This window comes from Muscardinus avellanarius, assembly GCF_963383645.1.
Source record: "Muscardinus avellanarius genome assembly, chromosome: 12".
Lineage (NCBI taxonomy): Eukaryota > Metazoa > Chordata > Mammalia > Rodentia > Gliridae > Muscardinus > Muscardinus avellanarius.
Genome location: NC_137798.1, coordinates 82,174,535 through 82,191,684, shown reverse-complemented (window position 1 = coordinate 82,191,684; position 17,150 = coordinate 82,174,535). Strand labels below are relative to the sequence as shown.

Below are 17,150 nucleotides of genomic sequence, written 5' to 3'. Positions count from 1 at the left end.
GGCAACCATGGTGGTGGCAGGCAACATGCTTTGGGCATTTACTAAGTAAGCTGGGCACTTTGGAAATTATTATATGTGTTTGTTTGTTTAATCCTCATGACAACTCTATTGGGTAGAGTGTATTATCCCACTTAAGATGAAGAACAAGGCTGGTGGTGTTGCTAAGTGGTAGAGCTCTTGCCTGGGCTCTGTCTCCAGCAATGCAATCAATCAATCAATAAGATGAGGAAACTGAGGCACTGAGAGAAGCCAAGTAACCTGCCAGCTGGTAGATGGTGTCAAGACAGGACCAGACAGTGCAGCCCCTGAGCCCAGGTCTTCACCACCTGTCTACACAGCTTCTCTACTCCACAACAGGGCTGAGGTACTTGAGCAAGTCCTGTCTCTTTTGATTCTGTGTCCTCACCCAAAAATTGGGGATGCTAACACCCTCTGTGCCCACCTCACAACTAGGTCATCAAAGATAAGGCACAAGGAAATGTACATTGCCAGTACTTGCTAGGGGCCCAGCGGTGCTGCCATGCCTTCCTACTCTGCCCCATTCTGTAGCAGAAGCAGAACTCTTAGTCTTCTAGAAGCAGGAGAATGCTGCTCATAATCAAGTTGCTGCAAAGCCTGAAATGTCCCTCAGACAAGAGCTATCAGCCTGGACCATCTCAACGCAAGCAAGACACCAAAAAACGGTGCATTGTCACAGCTGCAGGTCACCTCGCTCGAACACTAAGGCCAGACCAAGGCCCAGCTCCCCATCAGGAGACCCTCTCAGCAAGGTCAGGCCTGGCCTGTGGACAGTCCCTCTCAGCCCAAACAGAAAGCACCTATGCCCCCAAGGGTATCCACATCTTCTAGCTTTGTTCTTTTTCTTTTTTTTGCTTTGGGTATTTAGAGTTCATATTTCATGTTAGCATACACTTTTTCTGAAAAATAAATAAATAAATAAATAAATAAATAAATAAATAAATGTATGATAGTTTCACCTTTAAAAAAAAAGCAGAAAAAAATCCTCTGGTAAGAAAGAAAGTAAAAAGAAATATTGAAATGTTATCTCTAAGTGATCAAAAGCTTGATATCAGATAAATGAATCTGTTATGTGAAATTATCATTGCTAATTTTGGATAAATTACTATAATATTAGATGTCAACCACTAAGCCAAGCATGGGAAGGAGGGATGGGGAGGGAGTGGAGTAGGGGTTGAGTAGGAGGTAACTGGGCGATGTGTGCATGTATCTCTACACAAGTTTTTTTTTATCCCATTATGATGTATGAATACAGTGCACCAATACAAAAAAAAAAAAGGAATTAAAGATTCAAAGCCAATCTCGGCAACTATTAAGACCCTGTTTCAAAATATAAAATAAAATAGGGCTGAAAATATAGCTAAGAGATAGAATGCCTCTGGATTTAATCTTGATTGCTTCCAGCCAGTGGTGGCTCTGAGAACCCACCCCCTGCCAAGGGGCTGGTACAGGCAGGGATATGTGATTTGTTCTGGTCAATGAGACACAAGGACAAGTCTATTGGGGGGACTTCTGGGAAAGGGTTTTTTGCTCATAAGGAATGATACATGAAAAGACATAGCCTCTGATTCCTGCCTCTGGTCGCCACTGGATGAAGATGTGAAGGTTGGAACTGCCACTGTCATTTTAGAATCATGAGAAGAAAGCTAAGAAATCATACAGTGAGCCCAGACCCCAAGTTTGTGGATCTGTTGAGCTAACCAATAGGACCCATCTCCCTCCATGCTTCTTGTGATAGAGAAAATAAACTCCGTATTGTTTAGGTCACATTCAGCTGGGGGAAGATATCCTCCCTATTATAATATTGGGGGTTCTCTAAAGTCTGAATGAAAGCAGGGCTCAGAACGGCAGAGCCCTTGATCTCAGAAGTCAGGCTGAGCTAGCTCAGTTCACCTCTTATCTGGGTCTTATCTAAAAGAGCAGATAGACTTCATGTCTCCAGAAATGACACCAATGCCTGTCTCCTAGATCCAGTCCCAGGACAGCAAGGATCTTATAAAAAGATGTGCAAGCTGGGAGAGGTGGCACACACCTATAACCCTAGTGTTTGAGAGGCTGAGACAGAGGGATCACAGGTTCAAGGCCAGCCCCAATAACTTAGTGATACCCTGTTTAAAAATATAGAATTTTTAAAAAATGGCTGGGGGTGTAGCTCAGAGGTAGAACATGACTGGGTTCAATTTCCAGTATCACACACACACACCAAAAGATATGCAAGACAGGACCCCTGCCCTCCACGTACTTGCTATATAGTCAGAGTTCATATAAACAGATGAGTAAGAGCTCTGCAGAGGACTGTGACTTGCTGCCCCATGCGTGGCAAGTGTGAAGGCATAACTTGACAAGGGTGATGAGGAAAGGCTTCCTTCATCAAAGGACTGGCGCTTGCTTAAAGTGAGGCTTCAAGAATGAGTAAGAATGCAAACACAAGGCCGGGCATGGACATGGTGGCACATGCTTGTAATCCCAGCATTCGAGAGGTAGAGACTGGTTCACAGACAGCCTCAGCCTCAGCTAATTAGTGAGACCCTTCGCAAATCAGTGAGACCCTGTTTCAAAAAATTAAAAAGACTAAAAAATAGGGCTGAGGGTGTAACTCGGAGGTGCAATGCCTCTGGGTTCCATCCCCAGTACCACCAAAAAAAAAAAAAAATTTCAAACACAAAATTCTGCCTTAGTAAATAAAGATATCATTCACTGAGTACCTACTGTGTACTTTGGGGCCTGAGTCCACCCAGTAGCTTTAGATATCATCTGTATGCTGAAGAATCCCAAATTTTTACCCCAAGCCTGGACCTGTTCTTTGAGCTCGTCTAAACCCTCCAGGATCTCCTTCTCTGCTCCAGAGAACTGTTGACTAGTCCTACCCCAAATATGTTCTTCCAAAGGTTCTCCTCTGTCAAGAAGTCACAGCACTCCCACCCCAGAACTCATCCTAAAAAGCAATGCTGATGCTGCAACCCCTTGACTCCTCCCTCCCTCTTCTCCACATCTCATCCCCACCTCCAAAATACAATCTGGCTCCGCCTGCTTCTCTGTCTTTGTTGTCACTGGTGTGGTCTGAGTCCCTGTCATCTTGTGACCTGGAGGCCTGGCCCAGTCTCCTAGCCAAATGCCTGATGGCTCATCTCACCTCACCCCAGAGAGATGCTCAGAAACAGCAGGTATGAGCATCGCCGTCTCCTGCTTAAAGCCTGTCAAAGGCTTTGCTTTGTACTCAGAATGAATCTGAACTTCTCCCCAGGGTTCCTGAGGCCACCTTATGTTCTCTGTGCCCAGCACTCCCAGCTCTCTCCATCCTACCAGGCTCCTCGCCACATTCTGGACCACACCAAAGTCTCTTTCCCCCGGGACTCAGCACGCTTCTTTCAGCATGCTGGGAACACTTCCTTCAAGCTCTTGCCAGGGCTGGCGCCTTTCTTGTCCTTTGCAATGTGGCTCAAACGTCAACTCCTCATCAAGGTCTTCTCTGAACACCACCCCAACCCCTTACTCACGTCACCCTGCTTATTATTTCCTCCATGGTACCTTTAACCTGTAATTATTCCACTTATCTGTTTGTTCACTTGTTTACTGTCTGTCTCCCTCAATCAAAGTGTAAATTACACAAAAGGCCTGTCTGTCTGCCGGTCACGGGAGCCTCAGCGCGAAGCCCAGGGTCCAGCAAAAGCAAATGTTTGCAGAATGAATGAACTTCAGGTACTTTACATGCACTGTCAGTAAGACAGAAATCATCCTCCCTACCACTCCTGTTTCACAAGAGAAGGAGACTGTCTCTCTCCTTCTGAGATGATGGGCATTAAGTCTGCAGAGCCCAGAACAGCAGGCAGTTCAGCTTTGCTACCACGCTTACGGGAGGATGTCAATTTGGAGCAAAGATGATCCAAGAGATGGAGAGATGGACTCTCTGAGACAGCATTTTGAGACTCTGGAGCCAGCCATTCCTAAAGCCACCCATCACAAAGCAGTTTTCAGGGCAGTACTCCAAGTCCCAGAGGGGCGACAAGAACATGCAAGGTCACACCACCAAGGGGAGATGCCAGAACCAGAGCCCCCGCTTTCTGACAGCATGAGCAGGACTCTGTCCTGCAGCGAGCAGAGGCCTCAGCTGGAGCCCAAATCTGCTCTCTGCTGAGATACCTGGAGGCTGACCCAACAGAGGGGTGAATAGAAGACAACTCCATGAGGGATGGAGAAGCCTCCTAAGGGAGCCCAGGAGAAATGTGCTCACCCCATCAGCCTCCATCATTCATGGTACACTCCAGGGGACTACTGTCTAGGTCCGTGGAGAAAGAGGCAATGAATGAAGACAAAGGAAGCTGCTCCACTAAAGGTCTGCAGGACACCAGGATGCGCAGCTCTGCTTGAATCCCACATGGGAAAGCAAGCGGCTCTCCCCACTGTGTGACAGAGATGATGCTGGGCAGGCAGCAGAAGTGCTGCCAGACTCGGGAAGGAGATGGTCCCTGAGGATGCCAAAGACCCACAGAACTCGGAGAAAGCCTGGCATCTCGCCAGAGCAGGGTGGAGAGAGCCATGAACATCCGGGTTTTGGTGGCCCCATGACCTTGTTCCTGTCCAGGATAATAAGGCTGGGGGGACACAGGGGAAGGGACACATTGGGTTCCCCCCCCTTTCCCTCCTCTTGTCAGAAATGCCTCTCCTCCCCTCCCTGCTTCTCATTCAGCAGAGCTCCGATTCTCCCCCTGCCCACATATGCGCACGGTCCACTACCCATCAAGAGTCTGACTCTTGGGAGGGGTCATAGGCCATTTGGAAAGAGGCGGGAGCAGGAGGGAACCACCTACCTCAGTGGAAGTTACTGGAGCTTGGCTGATGCCTCTGTTGACCGAGTCCCACGACCGGGCGGTCAGCATGCAGGCGAATAGAGGGTAGAGATCCCCAGCTCCCAGGCGCTGGCTGTACTTCTTCACCCGCTCCATGTCTGTCCAGATCAGAGACTGCCACAGGTGGCAGTAATCCAGGCGGAACTCTTCAGTTAACACCTATGGCCAGACAGTGGTAGTGGGGCCTGAGCTCCTCTCCCCACCAAAAGCCTAAGCCCCTGGCTAGTGCTGACCACTGCAAAGAGGGTCGATGAGGACCGCAGCTCCCCTGAAGTTCATCCACCCCTGGAGGCCCCAATTCAAAGCTTCTATAGGTTGTCTATCCCTCATCTGAAATGCCTGGGAGCAGAAGTATCTTAAATCTCAGGCTTTGGTTTCAGATTTTAAAATATTTGCATATATATACTATCTTGGGCACGGGACCCAAGTCTACACAGGAAATTTATTGATGTTTCATATACACTTTAAACACATTGTCTAGAGGTAATTTTGTGTAATATTTTTAATAATTTTGTGCATGAAAACATTTCATGGTGTAGAGATTTCCACTTGTGCCATCATTGGTGCTCAAAAAGCTTCATATTTGGGAAGTGATCTGGAATTTGGATTTTTCAGATTAAGGATGCTCAACCTGTATTTGGCAAGATACTTTGCAGTGGCAGAGGTTGCTAATGACCCACCCAAATCTGTCCTCTCCTCTCCTTCCTGGGCACCAGCTACTTGCCAGCCTCCTGTGGAGTTAGATGTGGCCCTCTGCCTGAGCTCTGGCCATGGCATGTGGCAGAAGTTCCACTTCCCCCAGCGTTCACACGCGTGCTCAGGGGCGCTCTCTGCCCTGCTGCTGGCTGACAGCACCGTCACCTCCAGGAAGCCTGGGGAGCAGAGCCCAGTGGACTCCACCACACCCAAGACTGGCATTTGAGTGCGCTAGTAAACCTCTGCTGTGTCTGGACCACTGTTCACTCAGGGACTGCGCGTGATAACAGCTAGGCTAACTTGACTTGATGCAGCCTGCTTCGGCAAGCCTTCCAGAGGAGGTCAAGATTTGGGGAGATGGAATGAGGGTCCTGAGGGAAGGGGAAGACCACTGGGGCACCTCTCCAGCACCATCTGCCTGGGGGAATTGAGCCAGGCCTAGGCTCCCAGATTGGTGGTGAGCTTCCCAGCTTCCAGGTGGGAGTGGGTGGTTCCCTGGCCCCGTAGGCCTAGACTCCAGGCTTCTCATTTTGGAGAGAAAAAATCCTTATTGTCTAGGACACGTTTGGTTGGGAAAATATCCTCCCCAATAAAATGTTGGAGGGTCTCTTAATTTGTGCATGCACGTGTATATGTGTCTGTGTGTGTGTACTGGAGATTGAACCAGGGACATTCTACTTTCAAGCTATATCCCCAACTCCTTTTATTTTTTATTTTGAAACAGGGTCTTGAGAAGTTGCAGAGAGTACTGATAACCTGCCAACACTGGCGTTGAACCTCTGAGCCTTCTGTCTTAGCCTCCCAAGTAATGGGATTACAGAGGTGTGCCACAATGACCAGTTCCCTTAATTCTTTTTTTTTTTTTTTTTTTTTTTTTTTTTTTGTGTGTGTGTGTGTGTGTGTGATTATGTGGAATGGAGATTGAACCCAGGGGCATTCTATCTCTGAACTATACCCTTAACCCTACTTTATTTTTTTTTAAATAAGGTCTCACTAAATTCTCATGTGCTGGCCTCAAACCTGTGATCCTCCTGTCTTAGCACAAGTACCAGGATTACAGGCACGTGCCATCATGCTTCAGGAGGTTCCTTTAGTCCTGAAGAAGAACAGGGCTCTCCTGAGCTCCAGAGGACAGAATCTGGGACCATCTAGCCCTTATCAGTTCCCCAGCTCGGGTACTAGGTGGTTTACTTCCCAGGCCTGCACTAGCCGGTGGCTCCTCAGGAAGGCTCAGCCATACATACAAGCACCTTTCCACCATCTACTCCTCAAGACAGCCTGTAAAGAAGCCGTGGCCCACCTCAGGGTCCCAAAGGGAAGCTCAAGCCACAGTGCTCTGATGGCCTGGGGTGGGGGTGGGCTCTCCAGCTACCTGGACTGGATGCCTCCAAGTTCTGTAGCTGATGGGAGACTTCCGCAGGCTGTTAGCCTGTACGGTACCAGCCCTTGGGGCTGGGTGGAGAAGGCTGCTCCCACCTGGTAGAGTCCATGGTCCAGCAGGACAATCTCGGCCTTGCCGGTGCCTGGACGCTTCCGCACCAGCACGTTGCCAGGGTGGGGGTCGCAGTGCACGAAGCCGTTGACAAAGATCATCTCACTGTACATCTTGCCCAGGTGGCGGGAGATCTGAAAGAAAAGGGAGGCGGTGGAGTGGGAGGTCTGCTCCATTCACGCCTATCTCAGGGAATTCTCTGGTCCCTCAATCTGGTTGCTTCCAAGTGGAGACCACAGGATTGGGTAGGTCTGAGCAGCGGTGGCTGGAGGGATGGTTTGAGATGGTCTAGTTCTTGCATTCAAGGTAGAAGCGAGGCTCTAATACAGTCCTCTCTTGAGCTGCCCATTAGAATCACCTGGAACTCGGAAATACTGCAGACGGTACCAGGCACCAGAATTTTCTTAGCATCCCCAAGGTGATTTCATTGCATGGTAAGATAGGAAAAGGGCTGCTCCTATTTGTTCTGCTGGCTGTAACACCCCACCTTCCACCTCCACCCCTCCACTTTCTTATCAGCCCCTCCTGGTTCTTTCCCCAAAACTGAGAATGGCTGAAACGCTAGATGGGGAAGAGGGAGCTCTCCCACCTGTCTCTTCTCCAAAGAACAGGGCTGGGGGCCAGGAACAGGTGACCCCTGCACCTCCCTCTGCGAGAGCCAGGCCAGTCTCAAGCAGACCCAGACTCTAGGCCCCTCTCTTAGCTCCCCCTCCCCCTGCACCAGAGCCCAATGCTAATCTGATTTATGATGTCTGCACAGAAGAAATGACACTGGAGAGGCCATTTAAATCATCCTGTCAATGCCGCTCTCCCTGCCGAGGCAGCCTGCTTATCTCTACTCCCTTTTTTTATTAAAGCTAAAAGCCTCTTTGCAGCTATGAAACAGTTGCTGAATAGAGTCAGGCCTGGGCCCCAAGATGTCCTGCGGATGGGTCTGCAGGGGACAGAGACATGCCCAACCAGAAAGCTGACACCCCAGAACGCTTGCTACCCTTGACGTTCCCTTCAGCCTTGGCTGGACCCCAGGGTCGTTAAGAGACATGTCCCAGCAGGAGCTGGGGCTCCTGGGTGGGGCACACAGGATTAGGATCTTCTTGTGCCACCACACCCCAGCCCCTCCCTGGTCTCACCTTGCATCACACAGAAATCAAATCCACTCTTCCTCTTCTTCACTCATCCCTTCAGCTTCCCCACCTCAGGGCCTTTGCATATGCTATTCTCATTGACAGAAGCACTCCTGCCATCACTAGGTTCAGGATCCCTCTTCCTTCCCATCCCAGGTCAGCGTCACCCCCCTACTCCCAGGAAGCCTTCCCTAACTTCCCAGGCTGGCAGAAACTCATTCACCATACACTCTGATAGTATCCTGTGCTTTTCTTTCATGGTGTTAGCAATTATTTGTGTGATTATTTGATTAATGACCATGTAGCCCACTATCATAAACTCCCAAGACAGCAGGAACGGGCTTTGTTTGGTTAAACAGCTTTATCGAGGTATAATTTATATACCATAGACTGGCTTTATTATGCATGCTCTTGCTTGTAGCCATGCCAAACACGTGACGCAAGGCTGTGCATTCAATGTGAGTGAGACTTTCAGCTCTTCCTGGCTTTCTGAGATGCTGTAGTTCCCACCTTTCATGCGAATCTCCACCCCATTAGTCTCCTCTGAAATCCAATCCATTATAATTGGCACCAAATTAAATGATCAAGAATAACCCTACTTCAAAAACAACCAGCATCCTTATTAAAAGCCCTAAAGATAGGTACAAGTATGCCACACACACACACACACACTTTGCAGGTAAGGAACTGAAACCGTGTCTGGAAAGAGGCAGCGTAGGATTCAAACCCCACAGCCCACTAGGACCTGCTCTTCTTTCTGGCTCACACCGACTTCTACACTTTTCAATTGGGTTATGTGACCTTAAACACATTGCTTATACTTTCAACTTCAGTAAAATGAAAATAATAATAGTGCTGCTGTCCAAGGTGACCACAGAGGTAAATAAGAATATCACAGTGTTTATGGCCTAGTGACCTCTCTGAGGTGCCCTGTGCTCACCCTTAGCAACTCCTCAACACTCCTCAAAGATAGACAGACCCAGTTTCATGATCCCTTTCAAGAGATGAAGACATCATACTGCCATTCTGACATTTTCCTTGGGCGAAGCAGATATCCCCATGTACTTGGTGTCTATTCATGTTAAGAGCAGGACTTTGCCCCAGGTCAGGTTCTCAGACAGGATGAGATGCCAGGGGCCCCAGGGCCACCATTCACTTTCTGATTCCTCGGACAGTGGCCTTAGTCAGAGCTGGTCTTTGGGGAGCCAGCAAGCCCCCACCTCTGTGCCACCAGAGCCCCTTCTGTGAGGCTCCCTGGAATTCCCTGGAGCCAGGCTTCCAAAGCTGCATCTGCCAAGCCAAATGCATTTATTAAGTAATCATTCATTTTTATTTGTCAAGGACGCATATGAGGTCCAATCAGGGCTCCTGATCAGCCCAAGATAAGCAGCGTAGCCAGACTGAGCTGACGGAATTTCAGCCAAAAAGCAAAGAAATGACATTTCATTTAGTCTGGGCAGACCTGTCATTGGGAGATATATGATCTCCCTTAAGCTTTCTAAAATATTGCTAATCGTTGCAGGCCCCTTATTACTACATTGAAAGATGGCCCCTAGGGGACTAGGGACTCAGGGTGGGAGGCCTTGTCCATGAGGATTGAGCTGCTGCTGCCAGCTGGTGGGGGATGCTGCCACACATACACAGGAGCACAGCCACCAGTGGACCCCCCCCCTTGTCACCCATCCAGCTGCCCATGACAACTGCTTGATGCTGGCGCCATCTTGGTCCTGCCATTTGGGGCATGGGTGGCCTGGGGGATAAGTCACCTCCCTTCTCAGTCTAGGCCTAAGTTCCCTCAGCAATTAAGTGGGACTTACATCATCTGCTCTACTGCCTGCCAGAGCAGCCTTGAGGGTCAAGGTCAAATATGATCACCTATGAGAAGGCCCTTTAACGGATACAAGATACACAAGTGCTGTTGATTTGTTTTTGTTTTTAGAATTGTAGCTTATTATTTTAAACTTGGAAAAAGTACATACCAATCATCACTGTCAAAGTGTAATTGTCAACAAGTTAAAAACACAGCTCATATAAATATAAAATGAACACTTGTCAAAGATGTTTAAACTTAGCTGCACATAGTGCAACATGCCTATAATCCCGGTATTTGGGATGCTGAGACAGGAGGATCATAGGTTCGAGGCCAGTCTCAACAATTCAGCAAGAGCCTCGGCAACTTAGTGAGACCCTGTTTTAAAAGAAAAATAAAAAATAAAAAGCTGGGGTCTAACTCAGAGGTAAGATGCCCTAGGGTTCAAACTCCAGTACCAAAAAAACAAAAATAAATAAATAAAATTTTAAGAGGGAAGGTAAGATTTCCAGGCATGTTGGCACACACCTGTAATCCGGGTACTTGGGAGGCCAAGACAGAAGAATAACACATTCTTATGGACATTTAAGCAGGAATAAGAGATTAAGATTCCTGGATGAAATACAACTGATTATTGTTTATACAGCATTAAAAAACCAACCTTTGAAGTCATCTTCTCTACTGGACAGAAATTACTTGCATCTCTCCTGGATAAGATCCACAAGTTGATATATGACTTCACTCTGACCCCTTAATTAATTGTCAATAACAAAGTAAAAAAACAAAAAGTCCCTTTCCCTAGATACTAAAAAATCATCATGGGACTGGTTGAACAATAGCCAAGGACAACTTTATAAGGCCATGCCACATCTCTTGGTCTTGTTTCTAAGTTAGATGACTTTTCTTAACACCTTTTAGAGTTGTGCTAAATAGTCTCTCTGGGGATCAATCTATCCAAAGAAGGGGAGCCAGTCCCCTCCTAGCACAGAAGCACTAAGGGTCCCAGGAGAAACGCAGGCCATTACTAGGCAGGCGGGCTCCCTCCCATTCCTTCCATACACTTTAGCCATGTCTTCTGCTTAAGAATAGACAAATATGTTCCTAATGCTGCCCTAGACCCATTAACAGTGGTATTCAAATAAAGACAGGGAGTAAGACCTTTCTAGCCCCGTTCCAGGCACTTAACATGGGCTGATTCAGCACTCGTGGCTAGCTTTTACAGGAAACAGAAGTAGGATACAAAAAGGGGAAGAAGCTTGGTCATTTGCTCAGCAGTTAGTGACACCAGGCTCCAAACCCAGGTGACATGACTCCAGAAAGCGCTCAATGTTCAGGCCATCTTGCCTCTCTACCATCACGGAAGCTCTTCCTGGAGGTGGGGGCTACACCCAGAGACTGCTCATGATCCCCCCAGCATGCAATGAGGTGTTCCATTTGGAAAGAAGAGTCTCCATAGTAAGTCCTACACAGGTGGCCAACCAAAACCACGCTGTCAACTAAACCACGGTATAGCACCATTTAGAAAAAAGTCACTGAGAAGTCTTTTAATTGTTCCATGTAAAAAGAACATGCCACTCAAAACTGATTTCAGTAATTACACAATGCTTTTATTCTCTAACAGTAGGGAAGGGAGAAAAACCAGGACTCTATAAAAAGGCTGAGTAAAGAATTAATTTAGTAAATAATATTTAAACCAAGGAGTTATTTTTGGATTTTTCTCAAAACTTGAATTGGCTGAAAGCACTTTAATTATTCTATAATTGCATGAATTAATTTATTCCCACCCCCAAGAGAAAGTCTATTTATGTTCCTGGGGGGCGTCTCGAAAGCAAGGCCAAGATCTCTGAAGGAAATGGGAGGTTGGTGCTACAGGATATTAATAATCACACAAGCAGCCCGATGCCAAGTAAGGGGGTTAATCACTCAAACCTTCTCTGCCCTTCCCCATACTCAGCTGGGATGCTGGACGCAGACCAGACCACTGCCACGGTCCCCGAACACCAGGGTGCGGGGAGCCTGCTCAGCCACACGGGGTGCTGGAAAGACAGCGAGGAGGAAAGCAGGGGTGCTGGACTATCACAGCAAAATGAGGATGTAACTCCAACTGCAGAGCTTCTGGGCACTGGTGGAAGCCTCTGGAGATAAAGCCTGAACAGGGTCATCACCCAAGAGCCAGGGAACAGGGCATCCACAAGGCCGGAGACACTCTGGAAGTCACCCTGGATGCCAGAAGAGACAGGAGTGGATCCTAATAGCCATGGCTATTGGGAGACAGAAAATGAGAGGAAATGCTGTTGATCCCTGGCATCTCCTGCCTCGGGAAACAACTCACTCCAAAGAAATATTTCTTATCCTTTCACTTTATCTAGGTTAATATGAAACATGGGGAAAGGGTTTCTTCCCACCTGCTTCCCCTGGCCTTTAGCAAATACGGTACTAGTATCACCACGGGGCGGGCCAAGAGTTGGAATCTGTGTAATTCCTCACTCTTGGAGCGCGTGTGCTGAGATTAGCACCACCACGTGCCTCTGGTTCAACCATCAGACAGTGCTGTGGATCAAGCTCTTGATCCCACTCACAAAAAGAAACCAGGGCTCTGAAGGTGAGTAGCTTCCTGGAGGCAACACGGCTGGCAAGTATCGGAGCCAGTGCCAGGATCCATGAATGCCTGCTCCTAGGTAACAGTTACCCTGTCAGTGACCAGCCATTACAGACTCCAAAGTGACACCTCTGCTGCGAGGAAATAAATCTCCAGGAACCCATCTCGGGTACCTGGGTCCCTCCATGAACTTCTGAGAAGTGATGGAGGGCATATGACGGAAGATGCTCTCTCTAGTAATTTCAGTAACCAGGGTCTTCATCATCTGCAGGTACCAGAGAGCCAGAAAAGCCTGGCAGGTGGGAATGATGCTGAGCAAAATGTAAACATCCCACTCAACCCAGAGGAGGCTTCTACAGCAAAGGGAGTCAAGGGGAAAGGCAGAAACTTTGGCAAGGCTTTGGGGGAACAGGGGGTCATATGCTTAACCACTGACTATCACTCAACCTCCAAGTCTATGTACTTACAGAAAACAGAGGCACATATACAGGAAGAGAGTGAAGGAAATTCTCAAAGATTTTACAGAGGAGCCAGGCATGGCGGTACACGCTTGTAATCCTAGCACTTGGGAGGCTGAGACAAGAGCATCACCAGTTCAAGGCCAGCCTCAGCAACTTAGCAAGGTCCCTCAGCAACTTAGTGAGATTCTGTTTAAAAAAATAAAATAAGGTGAGCCAGGTGTGGTGGCACACGTTTGTAATCCCAGCATTCGGAAGGCTGAAACCGGAGGACCACAGTTCACGGACAGCCTCAGCTACTTAGTGAGGCCCTCTGCAACTCAGTGAGACCCAGTTTCAAAATAAAGAATGAAAAATAGGGCAGGGGCCAGGCATGGTGGTGCACGCTTGTAATCCTCACACTTGGGAGGCAGAGACAGGAGGATCGCGCAGGTTCAAAGCCAGCCTCGCTGGCTTAAGAGACCCTGTTTCCAAATAAAAATATAAAATAGGTCTGGAAGTGTAGCCCAGAGGTAAAAGGGCTTCCAGGAACCTCAGTACCACCAAAAAAAAAAAAAAAAAATAGGGCAGGGGATGTAGCTCGGAGGTTGAATGCCCCTGGGCTCCATCCCCAGACCCCCCCCAAAAAAGTAAAAAAAAAAAAAAAAAAAAAAAAAAAAAACAAATAAGGCATGGTGGCACACACTTGTAATCCCTGCTCTTGGGAGGCTGAGACAGGAGGATCACACAGGTTTGAAGCCAGCCTCAGCTATTTAGTTAGTCTCTCAGCAACTTAGTGAGACCCTGTTTCCAAATAAAAAAAATATAAAATAGGTCTCGGAGTATAGCCCAGAGGTAGAAAGCTTCTGGGTTCCACCTCCAGTACCACCAAAAAATAAACAAACAAACAAATAAGGCTGGGGGGATAGCTAAGAGGGAAAACACCTCTGGTTTCAACCTCCAGTATTCCATGTTTTCCAGGAGGAAAACATGCCTCTATGAAAAATAAATACTCTGATAAATTATAAACATCTTTTTAAACAGAGCCTCACAGCTTACAAAGTTCACACAATGTCCCTGAGATGTACGGTCATCTCTCCAACTGTGCAGATGAGCAGACTTAAACTCTATGTTACCCAAGGCACCGGCTTATGAATAGTAGGACCAGACACAACCCCAGGTGCCCTGACTTTGAAACCTCTGCCCTTCCTGCCCAGCACCCAGCCCCTGGCAAGCCCCACCCTCTGCAACACAGTCCACACCCCTGTTATAGCACTGCTGTGCAGCAAGGTACGTGACAGGTGCTCCATAAAATAAGCGCTGAAAGGTGAATCTGAGGTCCCTTCATGCTGCTACAATGATATGGAACAGGTTTAAAACTACTGGGGGGAAAAAAGCAATAAGGGCTTCTGGCTAAACAGGGCAGACTGAGTTCATAATGCTGACTCCAGTCCCTCATGAACCCCACTAAGATGACTCCAGAGGAAAAGAGAAGGCAGAGACCCCCATCTCTACCATGGAAACAACAAAATAGAGGGACCACCAATAGTCGACGAGATGACGAGCAAAGGTGTGTTTGCTGCAGGAGCAGACGGCCACTGAGAAGCAACTTAGCAGGCTAGAACTCATGGAACCCTAAACCGACCCTGGGGAACCTTATATCCATAATCCCTAAGCCCCAGGGAGGCTTGGGTGCCCCCAGTACTGCTGATAATGGGACATGAGGGTCCTGAAAAAGAAAGGTCCGCTAAAAGACTTTAAAAATCTCAGCTAGCCCTCCTCCTAGGTCCCTCCCAACCCTGACAGGAGAGAGAGGTGAACAGAGGTGAATACACAAGTGCTGCAGGGCACCCCACACAGGACCCAGGTCTCGTGACGGCAGCAGAGGAGCCCCTGGCACCTCTTCCAGTCCCCCTCCCCGATATACGCCCTCTTTACAGCAGACAGTGTCTGCCCACCAGGCCCCTGTCACCTGTCCCTGCTGCCCCAATGTTCCGACTCTGTCACCTCTCCCAGCCTAATTTCATGCCAATTAAATTGGGCCCTAGCCAGACCCAGTTTTACACACACACTCACTGAAATCCAATTAACCTTCGATAAAGGTCCCGCAATCAATAGTCCTTAGATGGCTTGAGGAGGCTCCATCCAGCCTGGGAAAGCGGACTCCACACGACCTTTACTTTTAATGAGATCAATGACAGTCGCTGTCGCCAGCTTTTAAAGTGACTGGCAAATATGATCACCAGGTCAGGCCCTCAGTAACATCTGCTTCTGGGCAGAGACAAACAAATGAGGGTCCTCATGGGGGCGGAGGAGGCGGCTGCAGGATGCTGGCTCCCGGGCCCGAGTGCCCCAGCAAGGTGGGCACACTGGGCAGGGCTACCTGGTACCTCCCTGCGATGCTGGGCTCCTGGCTTCGTGCTGGGGTGGGGTGAGGTCCTGAGCTTTCGTGAAAGCTTTCGAATGTGCAGATTCCGGTAGGGCACTATGATCCTGTCCACCCTAGATTCTGATTAGCAAGTTTGGGATGGTGCCCAGGAACCTGCATTGTCAAATGAACGCCCCTAATGATTCTGAAATAGTTGGTTTATCAATCAGTCTTAGATCCCACAAAGCTGAAGAATCACCATTCTGTAAAGCATTCAAGCAGAAAGTTAGAGTCCAGTGAGTCTAGCACCTTCAATAAGGAAACTGAGGATCACCGTTATCCAAAAAAAACAGGAGGCTGGGAGGTGGGAGGATGAACTCAAGGCCAGCCCGGGCAACTTAGTGAGACCCCATCTCAAAACACAAAGCCCTGCTGGGCATGGTAGCACATGCTTGTAATCCCCATGCTTGGGAGGCAGAGACAGGAAGACCGTACAGTTTCGACGCCAGCCTCACTGGCTTAAGAGACCCTGTTTCCAAATAAAAATATAAAATAGTTCTGGGAGTGTAGCCAAGAGGTAGAAGGGTTCCATCCCCAGTACCACCAAAAAAAAAAAAAAAAAAAAAAAAAAAGCCCTGAGGATCAGAGAAGAGACATAATCTGCCTAAGGTCACACAACCAAACGCTGTCAAGGCTGAGCTTGAACCTACATCTCTTACCTCCTAACATGGATCTGCCCTGAGTCTATCAGGAGCTGGCTATTTAGAGTGGTCCCCAGCCTCACGAGCTGCAGTGGGTAAGCCTCTCCAAAAGGGAGTGGGGTGAATGCAATGAGTGCCTAAACATAGCTTCCTAAAGAGCCACCTTCCAGCAGAAGCAACAACCACCCCGCGCCCAGGATCTGGAGCAAGGTCTGAGCCCCTGGCCACTCCTCTCTGTCCTTTGTACTCTACTCCCCCAGGACTGTTCAACCTAGGTGTCGTCAGGAAGGAGGCCACTCTAGGCCTGGCCTGCTGAGCCTCAAGGGCCTTAAGATCTATCAGAACTTCAGATGTAACCAGGTGTGGGGTGCATGCCTGGAATCCTTGTACTTAGAAGGCTGAGTCAGGAGGATCACGGGTTCAGGGCCAGCCTCAGCAACTTGGTGAGACCTTGTTTCAAAATAAAAAATAAAAAGGGCTGAGTGTTTTAGACTGGAGGTAGAATGCCCCTAGGCTTAATCACCAGTACCAAAAAAAAAAAGACCCTCAGACGCCCATTTGAAAGGCTCAGGAACGCAGCCTTTCATCCTCAGGGCATACACCACTGGACTCTGGCCTGTGACTTTCATGCTAGTTGGTAAGAGATTAAACTCTATAGAGCAGAGCCTGTCCCAGTCTGCTCCTCCATAAGCCACAGTCAGTGACACCACAGGGTACGGCACGCAGCTTGCTCCCCACCTGCGGCCTTGGTGAAGGTGAGGATCTAGGACATCATAGTCACACAAAGCCCAGAAGCCAGGGGCAGGGGGTCAAGAAATTAAGTCAGTACAATATTGCAAGGATAGACCCAGAGATCAATGGAGCAGGAGAGAGGCCGGACCCCAAAACCATATGATTCCCTTTGTATAAAGTTCAGGAATGGGTGAAGGCACCGCATGGTGACACAGTCAAGGCAGAGGGAGCTCTGGAGGGGCAAGGGTGTTGGTGGGAGGAGGCATGTCAGCTTGCCAGGGGGCTGGACGTGATTTCTGTGCCATCCTTATCTGCATAGTGCTTTC

At 48.4% G+C, this 17,150-nt stretch overlaps 1 protein-coding gene across 4 annotated transcripts in view; it reads right to left on the bottom strand.

Moving 5' to 3' along the window:
- ADCK1 (aarF domain containing kinase 1) overlaps positions 1-17,150 on the bottom strand; it is a gene marked incomplete at both ends in the record, with an annotated part of 103,075 nt that overhangs the window by 2,316 nt on the left and 83,609 nt on the right. For all 4 annotated transcript variants that reach the window (XM_080708118.1, XM_080708119.1, XM_080708120.1 and 1 more), the window contains 2 exons: positions 4,827-5,024; positions 7,038-7,187. In XM_080708118.1, coding sequence (XP_080564244.1) covers positions 4,827-5,024; positions 7,038-7,187 — 348 coding nt within the window. The remainder of the gene's footprint in view (positions 1-4,826; positions 5,025-7,037; positions 7,188-17,150) is intronic.